General features: G+C 40.6%; 1 protein-coding gene across 1 annotated transcript in view; it reads left to right on the top strand.

Annotated features, from left to right (window-relative positions):
* Window positions 1–4,149: 4,149 nt before the first annotated feature.
* The window catches only part of LOC106066979 (stomatin-like), a 109,875-nt gene continuing 99,335 nt past the window's right edge, over window positions 4,150–14,689 (top strand). Inside the window, exon 1 of the mRNA XM_056040698.1 lies at window positions 4,150–4,443. Within this exon, the coding sequence (XP_055896673.1) occupies window positions 4,281–4,443 (163 nt within the window). The 5' untranslated portion in view covers window positions 4,150–4,280. The remainder of the gene's footprint in view (window positions 4,444–14,689) is intronic.

Raw genomic sequence — 14,689 nt, 5'->3', positions numbered from 1 at the left:
AAAGTGTAATAATAAATGGCTCTAAATCAACACCGATAACAGTAAACTCAGGTGTACCTCAAGGAACAGTCTTGGGTCCACTACTATTCTTAATTTACATAAATGAGTTACCAAATTGCATTACCTCAGGAACAAAAGTCAGATTATTTGCAGACGATTGCATAATATATAGAACAATAAAAACAACACAAGACACAGATATTTTACAAAGAGAATTAGATGAATTACAGAAATGGGAATCAAATTGGAGCATGTCTTTCCACACAGAAAAATGTCAGTTGTTAAGAGAAACAAAAAAACTAAAACAAATTAATTCCACTTATCTTATTCATGGCAAACCAGTAACACAGACTAAAAACGCAAAATACCTAGGTGTTATAATAAATGAAAAACTGTCATGGAATCCACATATTGATGAAACTATAAAAAAAATCAAACAAAGCATTAGGATTTATTAAAAGAAATTTCTATAAATCAAATAAGAACATAAAACTAAAATGTTATTTAACCTTGGTAAGGCCAATAATAGAATATGCATCCTCCGTTTGGGAGCCATCAACTCGAGAAAACATTAAGAAACTGGAACAGACACAAAATAGAGCAGTGAGATTCATAGCAAACGAATATTCACACTTAACCAGAGTAACACCTTTAGTAAAATTACTAAATTTAGAAAGCCTTCAGGACAGAAGACTCAAAAGTAAAGTAGCAACTATACATAAAACACTGAACCATAATCTTCAAATACAAAAACAAAGTTTGATAAAATGCTCTGAAAGACACAAAGATAAAGGCACATTCCTCGTCCCATATGCTAGGACAAATTTGTACAAATACTCCTTCTTCCCTAGTGCTATTAGAGCATGGAATGGGTTGCCTGAGCTAGCCAGGAAAACCAGTAACTTGGCAGAATTTAAGTCATTGGTTAATACGCATGACTAAATGCATGACGCGTAGAACGTAATCATCTTCTTTTTTGAAGTAACGTCTGTATTAGGCTATATAACATAAGATAAGACTAACTCAAAATGATTTGTTCTGAAAAACTAAAATATGCATGTTAAATAAGGAGCAACGAAAACTTCTTTCCATTGACAAGTGCTCTATTTCTTTCTACTATATTATGTGACGCTTTTAAATAGTATAAGTTGACTTTTAAGAAAGGTTTCGAAAAAGTGTAGGAGTCGCCACAAAAATTCTTCCCCGGTGCCTCCACATAGGCCTACTTAAGTCCGGCCCTGCGAAGCTGTATCATTTATTTTGGATCAGTCATGTAATTAATTTTTTAATAGATCTAGACTAACAATATTAAATCTGTGCCATTAGAAATAGTTTACCAATAGTTCTATTTAGCGCAATATCATGCTTTTAGTTTTAGCGGTATGATCGTATCGCTTGTTTGTACCAGTCCAGAAATGTTACCGTGATCGCTTTTGTTTGTGTGCATCTTATGGAGAAAACAAGGTTGTACGACTTGACTAAGAACACAAGGGTTCTCAAGTCTCCTCAATACACTAGCCACTGTGTCAGTAGAAGGTGGTACAGTTATCTATTTTAGTGAAGCAACGACTTAATTCACAAAATACAAAGGGGACTAAATCAACTTATACCGCCACATCTGTCAAATAAAATTTCTTTCCCTTGTTCAATATCAAAAAAAAATAATTAGTTAATAATTTACTAATTGGCATTTTAAAAATTCATTCTTCTTTTCTCATGTACAAGAAATAATTGTGCTAAATTTCAACTTGATCCGAGATTGGGTGTTGCAGATATTACGTTACAAACTTGTTACCTGAAAGAGTGAGTTAATATAAGCTTTGTAACAAATAACAGCCGACCATAGGGATGTCACCTTCATCTGGGTTCCCTCCCATGTGGCACTGAGGGAAACGAAGCCGCAGACAGAGAAGCAAAGAGAGCCCTAAATCACGCAGTGTCAGGAACTCAAATCCCCTGCTCGGACCTGAGACAAAGTATTGCCTCTGCCACCTATCGAGAGTGGCAGTACCGATGGGAGGCTGAGACTCACAACAAACTGAGGCAGATTATGGCGGATGTCAGGTGGCGGCCCACATCTGACAAGGCGTGGTAGCACAACCATGTCCAGACTTGGGATTGGCCACACCTACATCACGCACTCTTTTGTGCTGAAGAGAGAGGAGCCCCCACTTTGTGAGTACTGTGACTCTCGCCTCACCGTGGAACATATCCTCATTGATTGCCCCAGATACCAGGATGTCAGGGAGAAATTTTTTAGAACACACAACTTAAAAACACTATTCGACAATGTCAACATGGGAAGGTACTGGGCTTTGTCCGGGAGGTGGGGTTGTCTACGAAGATCTGATTTTGAATTGTGAACATATAATATTTACATAAGATTTTTACTAAATTATTAAATTTTTACTACCATTATTATTTTAACTGTTTTTAATGATTTAACTGTATAGAATTTAGCCCTTGTTATTATATAAAGGGAGAGTGATCCTTAAAGGATTACGGTCACGACATGGCCTAAATTGTGCCGATGTGCCTAAACTCAAACTATAAGCTTTGTAACAAAAAGAAGCTTCATCATGGGCGTAGCCAGGGTTATTTTTCGGAGGGGGGTTCTCCCCCCCCCCTTAGCCCCCCCCCTCCCGGGGAAAAAAATATTATATATATATATAACAATGGGGTGTGGGCTCCCCAAACGCGGGGTGGAGCCCCGCCGCCAAGCACTATTTCCGGTATTTAAAGCCTCAAAAATGCATATTCTGAGGTATCTACAGTGCATTATTCTGCTATTTAAAAGTTTTATTTCAAAACTTGTGCTATTCTCACGTACTTAGATCCTCCCGCGCCGTTCGGCTCTTTGGGCGGCAAGCTATTTCCACAAAAAATCTGTCACTAGCAATGTCTGAAGCCTCTTCCCACCTGCTCTGAGGACTTCTATGAAAGTGTGGCGTGAAGTTGTATTAGGATGTTCCTGTTTGCGATTTCCTCTTAATGGCCTCCATGTCATTGCAACTCTTATTATACGTAATTCATTTTGTCGGAATACATGTCCCGCAAACCTCATGCGACGCTCTGTCACAACCTTACCAAGTGGTCGACTCCCAGTTCGGCATAGCATTTCCATGATTGAGACCCATTCTCTATAACTGAATTTTTAAAATCCGTCTTAGCCATCTTTGTTGAGCCACATTTAGTCTTTTTCAATTTCGGCAATTTTGAAGAGGTATTTTTTAGCATCAATCCACGATGAAGGGGGGTTTAAACTCAAAACCCTCTTTGACTACGCTCATAGCATTTTGGGTGTGTAATTTGCTTTTTTTTTTTTTTATAGAAGAGGTACTTTTTCGCTTCAAACCCCGCTGAAAGCTGAGGGGGGGGGGTGTTAAACTCAAACCCCATTTGGCTACACTCATAGAATTTGGAGTGTGTAATTTGCTTTTTTTTTATATTGAAGATGTATTTTTTAGCTTTAAACCCCACTAAAAGGGGATTTAAACTCAAACCCCCTTTGGCTACGCTCATAGCATTCTCAGTGTGTAATTAGCTTTTTTTATATTGAAGAGGGGGTTTTATAGTAAATTTCGGAGGGGGGTTTAAAATCAAAACCTTCCTTAGCTATGCTCTTGGAATTTGGGAAGTGTCATTTGCATTATTTTTTGTTTGTTTTGTTTTATAGAAGAGGGTAATTTGACTGCAAAACTCCCTGCTAGGGGGTTTAAACTCAAAACCCCCTTGGCTGCGCTGGGGCAAGTGATGGTTTAATATAAAAATCTCACCTAAAATAAACAAAATGAAAGCAAAAAATCAGTCACTAATGTCCGTCTCCCCCCTCCTACGGGGGAGGGGGGATTTCATTTCCGGGGATACGCCCATGATTCCCATATAGATGAATTGGAGAAAATTAATTACTTTAATATATGAATGTCTTTTTAGAAGAAACACTTTTCCAATTCCCACATAATCGTCATTGGATTTGTATCATTACATTTGTTTGTGTTTGTGAATCGAATTGAATGATTCAATGTTGGTAATTAAGGTGGCCCTGTCACGGCTGATTCAGTCGACGCCACTGACCATTGTCACACTACTGCTTTTTAAACTACGCAGTAGTGTTGATAATGTAATCGTACTACTGTAAATACAGATTGGAAATTCACATCAAATGAATCTGTCACAATATCGTTTTGATAAGCATTGAAGATAAAATGTGCGCTCCACACATTCCTATGATTCAGACCAATGGCTAAATAATTAAGTCTACTTCTTGTGCCTGTTTCTTCATGCCCTTTCTGTCAATTGATACAAACAATTGGAACAGTGAAACATCATCGAGTGCATATCATTTACTGAACTATTCAGGCACTGTTGTAGAAACTGAAATGGCGCAAGCTAGTGGTAGTAGTGCAGCAACCATTCAACTTCAACAACATCCAAGTAAATTTGGTAAGAAAGCTTCATGTACTAGCAATAACAATCAATAAACTTACAACTAAAAATAGAGTTCCTATGTTTGATTCATGGGGCGTGGAGGCTGAGTGTTAAGCAATTGGCTTCCAAGCCAAGAGCTCTTGGGTTCGAATCTCTGTGAAGAAAGGGATTTTTGAATTTCTGGATTTTTAGGAATCCCCATGAGTCCACTCAACTTTAATGGGTGCCTGACATTAGTTGGGGAAAGTAAAGGCGGTTGGTCGTTGTGTTGGCACATGATAAGCTCGTTAACCGTCGGCCATAGAAGCCCTTTATAACTACTCTATAGATTGCAAAATCTGAAATAGGTCTGAAATAGGTACTTAACTTACTTACTTAGAGCGGCTATTTGTACAAATGCTCCTTCTACCCCAGAGCTATTAGAGCACGGAATGGGTTGCCTGAGTCAGAAAGGAAAACCAATGACTTGGCAGTCATTGATTAATTAACATGCATAACTAGTTTGACCTAGGAACACCTAGGACGTACGGTAATCGTCTAATTTTGAAGTAACGTCTGTATTTTATAAGAAGTAGAAGAAGACTAGATCTGCATCTACAAGAAGGCCTAGGCCTATATTCTAAGTCTAAAATTAAAAATCGAAAAATTTGTCATAGTTAAAAGTTTTTTTTTTATTGGGGGGTGGGGTGGGTGGATATAATACGGCTTGTAAAGATGGGCTTTCTATAAAAGGTATGTCTCTAGATAACGCTTTGATGTAATAATAACGTATAGAAATCTGTTTTTTGTTAATGATTGAATGTGCTATCTATGATCGCACGAGTTTGTATGTCGATAAGATCATTACACTTGTAGCATTAGAAAATAAAGCAATGTCTCCTATAATGACTAGATCTAAAAATAAATCTAACTCTTCTCTACATCTAGATTAGATCTAGACTTAGAAATCCACAGAATTGTCAGAGTGAATGTGATCTGCGTGATTATCAAATGTGTTTTCACCAAGAACACGAAAGCGTGGAGAAAATGACTACTGTTTGAAATGGAAAGACTAGTTAATTATAATGTGCTGTAATGTGTAAGCATAATTTTAGAACGACTAGATCTAGATCTACAAGTTGGACTCTAGTCTAAATAAAAATCATCCCCACCGACCGATTTTTTTCCAAACCCTAACCCTAACGCCCAGTAAACCCTAACGCACACACACACACACACGCACGCACACACACACACATATATATGTATATATATATATATAAATATGAGAATAAAAAAAGCAGCATTTCTCAACCTTCGGCGAAAAACAAAACAACTGGGGTAGCGCTATAAGGTTCTCTGGTGAAGTTCGGGGCGAAGCCCCGACGCCATAAGCGTTTTCTTGCTTTTTTTCACTGCAGAAACGCATTCTCCTGACAAGTACAGCTCATTATTCATCAATGGAGTTCGGGGCTAACATTTCCAATGCAAAATCTTTCTTAAAATACTTATGATAACTTCATGTGAAATTACAAAAACTCTGTCTGGAAATGGGAATGGCGGTAGAGTGAAAACGATTAATCCTCGCTCTTTTACTAATTTCTGCTAAAGATTGCATTTGGCATTAAAGAATAGGTATGGGGCGACTCGATATAAGAATTTAATTTATAGTATATATAAATTATATTAGTGACAGATATTTTAATTTTGTAATTTCTTAACTATAATACAAAAAGAAAAAGTATTGATTTGTCCGATGGGGGAAATGCGATTGAATGTATCGCCCCTCACACCTGGTACAACCCTTTTTCATTTAAATTTACTAATGATACAATTTGAGATTAGAGTGTGGTACGACATATTTACAATGGGTCACATATCAATACGTAGTTTATATTATATAGATATTCAACTAATTTTATTCACAAACTATGATTCTCCACAAAAATAGGACCGCCCCCCCAGCACTCAGAGGGCTAGAGTGGGGAGGGCAGTACATGCAATCGCCACCCCCCTCACCCCACCGAATCGGCCAAAATACCAGAAAGGGAGCGACATAATATAAAATGTATATATTAATTCAACTAATTTTGTTCACAAACTATGATTTCTCCATAAAAACGGACCGCCCCTCCCCCCACTCAAAGGGTTTAGGTGGGAAGGGCAGAAGAGGTATTCACCAATCGGCAAACAGGGAACGACATAATATAAAGATCGGTTAAAATATCAATAACAAGTTACAAGGATATAGATATTTAATTAATTTTGTTAGCAGGCTGTGATTTCTACCAATAAATTGGACCGCCCCCCCCACTCGAAAGTGTAGGGGGGGGGCGGGATTGATACCATCGCCCCCTCCCGACCCCACCAAATCGGCCAACATACTAGAGGGGGGGGGGCGAAATAATCTAAAAATAGGTTGAAATATAAATAATTAGTATATATTTTTAACATAAGTAATAAATTCGTATACAAATTGTGTGAATCCTATACCAAAGTTCGTCCGCCCCCCCCCTTTGGGGGGGGGGATCGGCCGAGTGGGGGGGGCGATCGCCCCTACCGCCCCCCCCCCCTGGATCCGCCAGTGGTGTAGTCCTTGGGGCATTATTGTATGTAGGACGCTACGGGTGTACCTTGTTTTAAACTGTGTATTACTGACCTAGCGATTTAGGGATGCAAAAAAAGAAAAAAAAAAGGGGGGGGATGTTACGGTCGTAGCGCAGCACGGTGTGCATGAATTATGGTGCGAATTTGTGTAATGAATGGAAGTGATGTTGAAAAGGGGAAGCCGGGAGAAATGGACAGGAAGAGAAATGAAATGTTAGTATTTACATAACTTGTTGTAATATTAAAGTATTTATAGAGTAATAACCTGAGAGTCTATTATTATTTCGAAGAGTCTTGTGTCGTAACAGGGAGTCATGGTTGAAAATGAGGGCTTTCTATTGGAGGGTGACAACAAATGATACCATGTCATTGTAATGCAGGCTGTTCCACTGAAAATACTAAATGATTTTTTTTTCAAACCAACCAGAAATGCGTATAGTAATGCACTTCTAGAATTCAAGAGCCTAAGAAGTGTGTGGCTTGTTTGTGTGTAGGGTCAGCCGTTCCATTAGAAGATACATGGGCCAAAAGTGTGTTATTGAAGAAGAGGCGTGTGACAAGGTGGATTCAGATTTGGCCGTTTTGGGGTGTCTAGGGTATTTTATGATTTGAGAACCCACACTTGCACATATAATCTACAGGCACAGCGTTATAATGCAGGCAACAACTACTATATTTAGATATAAAATTATGTACAGTTTATTATACAAAAGAAGATAATTAAAAGATGAAATGCTGTACAGATGGGATCTAACATATTTACATGTGTGAGCAGGTCAGGAGGCGCTGGATAAGACCTTTTTTCTGCTCAACATTAAATTTTATACAGTAGGCAGATGTTAGCACTACTGGGTGGGCTCAATCTGTGACACCTCAGTCTACGACCAAGGGGCTAGAGTCACCTAAGTAACCAGACATACTAACCTAAACTAAATGAAAGCAAGATAACGAAACTTTAGTTTAGGATAAATAAACAAAACGAAACTTTATTTACATATACAAAAATAAATCAATACTAAAATAATTTATACACTAATCACTACAACTAATACTAACCCACCTGCTACTAAACCTGCTACTAAACCTACTCTACTACAAACACCAACAAACTGACCAAACCAACTATCTAACACAAACTGATCAAACCAACTATCTAACTAAATCACTACAACTACTACACTAGACCTAGATCTACATAAACACACTACAACAAACTTGTCTAGATCTACAATATTCTACTACTACAACCAACCCATAACTAACACTAAAACAAGAACACCTTAGCCTTAGTACACTTACTATTAGTATTCAATAAGAACAGAAACAGACTATAACTAAGCCACTAAGCCTAAGGCAACAATACACTACAGAAACAAAATAAATCTACAGCAGCAATTATATCAGAGCAGCAATATTAGATACGGCAGTAATATTCTACTGCTATATTCAGCAGTAATAATAGCCTGCAATACATAAATGAAAAACTATAAAAGCAAAATCATATATTCTATTAGATCTAGAGCATGAACAACATATTCATATCAGGCTAAGCTGGTCGCCGCCATTTTTAATACAGCATGTTGGGAACAACTGCCAACTTGAAAATAAAACTAAATTAAAATATATCTAGCATATTTACACACCGTATGACATAGATCTAGTAAAAGAAAATATAAAATATTTATACACTTACAGGCCGTCCCAGGTACAGAAAAATAGAAATGATTAAATAAGTATTCGCCAGATCACTAAGATCATCAACTGTCACATAGACAGAGATATACTTTACTGACCGCTGGTCAATTGTACAGGATGTAGCATGGGCTTAACTATTTATACTACCCGCCCTAACCCATATAACAAAAAGCGGAAGTACAAATATTAATTCTGGCGCTAGCCTATAAAAAATAGAATACATAAAAATTCTCTAGGAGCGCAAGCTTACACATGTATAAGTCTATCATCATTAGATTTGAGAACCAAGTGGTCTGAGTGTCATTAGGCTGGTTGCTTAGCTTTAGGTCCGGTGCTGCACTGATGAGACGGGTGTGGCTGGTGCTGACGCTGTCTGCTGGTGGGCTGGTGTGGTGGATCCAGGCTCCGGGTGCAGTCCAACGATGTATGGTTGCAGAGCTAAGCTGCGTCTACCATTCAGTCAAGCCAGTGACGAGTCTGTGGCTATCGTTGTTACTTGGACTCTTGAAGGATGAGTAGGACTGATATCTGCAGATCTGGTATCAGCTTTAGGTTACTAAGACTTCAGGCGGATGCTGCCTATAAATAAAAGCTGCAACGACATGATGTACAAATTGGTTTAGCCATAATGATACTACTCAGAGGTAGATGCCTTTCCGTGAAGGACTTTTTCAGAAAGATGTAGAGAAACTATAAGTTAGTTAAATATCGTATTCCACCAGGGGAGATAACAACAGTAATGGAAAATCCCATATAGGGAAATAACAACACTAATAAGTGATAAGGTAACACCATAGAGGTTCACCAGTCACGGTAAATAGCAATTATACACATTGAAATGAAAGGGTAAGGGGATATCAACGACTGATACTCGCCCATGCTTTCATATGAGTAAACAGAGAGTATAAGCAAATAGACATGATTTACTAACGTAGTATGCGTTGGTCAACATGGCCGGTAAATATAGTACATAAATAGCTAATAAAATTATATGCTTACAGAAATATTATGATAATTCCCTGCCAAGGAATTAATCAGTAATAATATTGTTGTAACTCTATTCCCGCACTGAAATACATGGTGCGCAGTAGATACTGTTCCACACGAGCGTGGAACAAGAGAAGGGAGGAAATGGAGACATGATAGTAAATGCCGGCTTATTTCGTTGAATCAAACTAGATCTAGAAAAAATTGACATTCTGTGGTTTGTGTGTGTTATTTATTTAATCATTAAATCCTTATCTATGTTATCATTAACCTGTTGAGTGTTTTCCTGGAAATTTATAGCAATTGGTATCAGAAGTGGGATTTATAATGGCTACCACGAAAACGCTAGACAAACTACTTATGAAGGAACTGAAGCGGGAACTCCGTGACCGATGTCTGAAGACAATTGGCACGCCTACGGGAGGGTTTGATGGAGGAAGAAGCAGATCCGGACACCTATCTTTTTGAAGTTGAACCAGATATGGAATTTATGCAACAACAGATGGCAGCTGTGCTCGAAAATATTGGTTCTATGCAAGAACAGTTAAACTCAGGGCTAGGAAACACCAGTGACAAGCTAGATGTCGTGGACACCAAGATAGATCTCATGGAATCGGGAATATAAAACCGAGTTATTGGCTATGAACCAACGCGTGCAAGCTGTGGAGGAGAGAATCACCAACATTGACAAACAGATGAAGCAGAGGGTAGACGCAGTGGAGAAGGTCATCGATGAAATAAAGATACAAGCTCAATGCAAGCGCAGAAATGTACCAGATGCCGATATGACGCCATTTGTACCTGAAGTCTCCAAGAAAATGAAGGCCCCCGTATTTGATGGTTCCGTGTCCTGGTCCGTGTATAAGAAGCAATTTGACGCAGCGGCCAAAGTTAACAAATGGAACAGTGAGGAAGAGAAAGCCACCGCCCTTGTGTTATCTCTAAGAGGAAAAGCCTCCGAATGGCTTCAGGCTCTACCGAACCAGAAGGATTTCGCCGCTCTTGTACAAACTATGGAACTCCGATACGGGGATGAACATTTGCAAGAAGTCTATCGAGTGCAACTCAAAACACGAAACAGCGCCCCGATGAAACACTACAGGAGCTAGAGACAGACATCGAAAGCCTCGCACATTTGGTCTACCCAACCGCCGCACAAGATTTCTTGGAGGTCATCATCACAGAAGCTTTCATTGATGCGCTTCGAGACCCTGAGTTGAAGAAAGCCACAAGAGTTAGTGGTAAACGCAGGGCAAGCGAAGCCCTAGTTTACGCTCTGTCATACGAGGCTGCCAAAAACGCATCTGGGGGCACTCACCAGGGCCGAAGGCTGGACGTCAAGGAGGAAGATTCGCACAACTTGTCAGAAGGGTGACAGAGGCACTGGACGAAAGGCGAACAACCCAGATACCAGAAAATCAACCCAGGGCCCCTGTACGATGTTGGAATTGTGGTGAACTTGGCCATATTCAAAGAATCTGCACTGAAAGATCTCGACAAACCGGAACTCATCACAGACCAGAAATGAATGCACGAACTGGTTCCCGGGGCTACCAGGGAAACTAGCACGCGCCGGCTTCGAGGGGCGGAATCCGGCGACACAGAGAATAAGAGCCCCTGCAACCGTCATCCCAGTCGCCGTGCTGGGACAGAATAAGAGTTTAAAGGTAGAAGGCAAAATCGGTGCTGAAAATTATCGTTTTCTGCTAGACACTGGTGCTTCTCAATCAGTCATTCGGCCAGAGGTCGTGAACAAAAACATTATAACCAAAGTGAACTCATATTCCTTAAAAACCGCCAGTGGTGAGTTGATGCCTATACAAGGATTGACGAGTGTTAAATTCAAGCTCGGGAATCAGTTATTCATTCATGAATTCCTGATCGCCAATATAACCAATGACTGCATTATAGGACTCGACTTTATGCAGAAATTCGGGTTTTCTGTTGACACCAAGATGGGAGCCACTGAAGCCATTATGCATCTCTTTCAGTACTTCCGACACCCTAACCTTTCCGACTGAAGAGACAGATTTCGGGCGGACGAATATGGTTCAACATCGTATCGACACAGGAAGCACCAGACCAATTCGACATCCACCACGTCGTCTTCCACTGGCAAAACAACAAGAAGCCATGGACATGATAGAATGCATGAGACAACAGGGAGTCATCGAGCCCTCAAATAGTCCTTGGTGCTCACCTATAGTCTTAATGAAACAAAAAGACGGTTCTGTGCGATTCTGTGTAGATTATAGATCGCTGAACGAGGTCACCCATAAGGATAGTTATCCGCTACCTAGAATCGACGACACTTTTGATACACTTACAGGAGCACAGATATTCTATACTCTCGATTTAAAAAGCAGGTATTGGCAAGTTGGAATGCATCCCGAAGATAGAGAGAAAACGGCGTTCTCTGCAGGAAACGGTCTCTGGCAATTTACTGTAATGCCTTTTGGGCTCTGCAATGCTCCGGCAACCTTTGAGCGACTGATGGAGCGTGTCTTACGAGGACTTAACTGGAACATCTGTCTTGTCTATCTGGATGACATTATCGTCTTAGGTAGGACGTTTGAAGAGCATCTTGCTAATTTGAAGGAGGTGTTTCAAAGGATAAGAGGCGCTGGGATGAAACTCAACCCAAAGAAGTGCTCTTTGTTTGGAATGAGTGTAAAATATCTTGGGCACATCATATTAGGAGACGGAGTTAGCACTGATCCCGACAAGGTTGAGGCAGTAAGGCCTACCCCAACGAATATTCATGAATTGAGAAGCTTTCTGGGGTTTTGCACATATTACAGACGTTTTGTGCCTAATTTCTCCAACATTTGTAGGGCTTTTCATTTACTGACAGAACAAAAGAAGCAATTTATTTGGACGACGGAATGTCAACAGGCATTTGAAAGGCTGAGAAACACACTTGCCTCATCTTCCATATTGGCCTACCCTATACCAGGCACGACATTCATACTGGACAGAGATGCGAGTGGTGCCGGAATAGGCGCCGTCTTGTCCCAAAAAGTGGATGAAACTGAACGAGTCATTGCCTATTTCAGTCGTAGGCTGAAAGGAACTACTGCGTCACGAGACGTGAGCTTCAGGACAGACTCACCAGAATGCTGATGCGCTGTCTCGAAGACCTTGCAAAACTGAATGCAAGCACTGTAGAAAGGTCGAAGAAAGGGAGGCGGTCGTCGATTGCCATTGTCTTGGGGTAGAAGCTTCCGGACCGTAGTCGGACGAAAAAATCCGAGAGGATCAGCTAAGAGACGAAGATCTGGCTCCCATTCTCTTGATGAAGGAAGATGGACCACGACCAGATTGGCAACACATCTCTGATAGGGGAACCGCTACCAAGGCATTTTGGGCCCAATGGGACTCCCTATCAATTGTAAACGGTGTCCTCAAGAGAGTATGGGAAACGCCAGACGGGACAAGCAATCGCTTTCAGCTGATACTACCTAAGGTTAGGGTGTCGGAAGTACTGAAAGAGATACATAATGGCTTCAGTGGCTCCCATCTTGGTGTCAACAAAACTTTGGAGAAGGTGCGCCAGCGGTTTTACTGGTTCCGTTACCGGGAAGATGTTGAAGAATGGTGCCGAAGATGCGATGTCTGTACATCAGCCAAGGGCCCGCAACGTAGAACAATTGGACATAACAATACAACGTTGGGAACCCCTTTGAAAAGATCGCAATCGATGTTGCCGGGCCATTCCCTGAAACCAAGAAAGGAAATAAGTTCATCTTGGTAATTATTGACTATTTTACTAAAAGGCCTGAAGCATATGCGATATCTAATCAAGAAGCCACCACAGTAGCGGAGACCCTTGTGGAGAACTGGATAAGTCCTGGGCCAAAACTTTAAATCCAGAGTTTTTCAGGAGATGTGCCGGACACTCTGCATCGAAAAGATTAGCACCACGCCTCTACACCCCCAATCGGATGGAATGGTAGAACGCTTTAACAGAACTCTAGAACAACACCTAATGAAGGTCGCCAGTGAACGACAAGATGACTGGGACACCTATATCCCAATGTTCCTCACGGCGTACAGGGGATCCGTTCATGGCACCACAAATTATACACCAGCAAAGATGTTGTTTGACCGAGAACTGCGAATACCATGTGACTTGCTATTCGGGGTTCCAGGCGATAAGCCAGCTACTTCAACGGAGTACGTCACTAATCTCCGAAAACGAATGGAGGAAGCCCATGCTCTGACCCGCAGAAATATCAAGATGACCAGATGAAGAAAAGATACGACAAACGGGCAAATGCTTCCGGGTTCCACGTGGACGATCTGGTGTGGCTGTACAATCCGCAGAGACGAAAGGGGAGGTCTCCAAAGCTTCAGAGAGACTGGGAAGGTCCATACCGCATCATTAAAAGAATCAACGACGTCGTGTATCGCATTCAGAAAAGAGAAGCAAAGAGAGCCCTAAATCATGCGGTGTCAGGAACCCAAATTCCCTGCTCAGACCTGAGACAAAGTATTGCCTCTGCCACCTATCGAGAGTGGCAGGGAGGCTGAGACTCACAATAAACTCAGGCAGATTGTGGCAGATGTCAAGTTGCGGCCCACATCTGAGTGTCTGACAAGGCGAGGTAGTACGACCATGTCCAGAATTAGGATTGGCCACACCTACATCACGCACTCTTTTGTGCTGAAGAGAGAGGAGCCCCCACTTTGCGAGTACTGTGACTCTCGCCTCACCGTGGAACATATCCTCATTGATTGCCCAAGATAACAGGATGTCAGGGAGACATTTTTTAGAGCACACAACTTAAAAACACTATTCGACAATGTCGACCCTGGGAAGGTACTGGGCTTTGTCTGGGAGGTGGGGTTGTCTACGAAGATCTGATTTATGAATTGTGAACATATAATATTTACATAAGATTTTTACCAAATTATTAAATTTTTACTAGCTTTACTATTTTAACTGTAAATAGACCTTGTTTTTAATGATTTAACTGTATAGAATTTAGCC

Source organism: Biomphalaria glabrata, chromosome 9, assembly GCF_947242115.1.
Source record: "Biomphalaria glabrata chromosome 9, xgBioGlab47.1, whole genome shotgun sequence".
Taxonomy (NCBI): Eukaryota; Metazoa; Mollusca; class Gastropoda; family Planorbidae; genus Biomphalaria; species Biomphalaria glabrata.
Note: the sequence above shows the minus strand (reverse complement) of the source record. Positions and strands in the feature narration are given on the sequence as shown.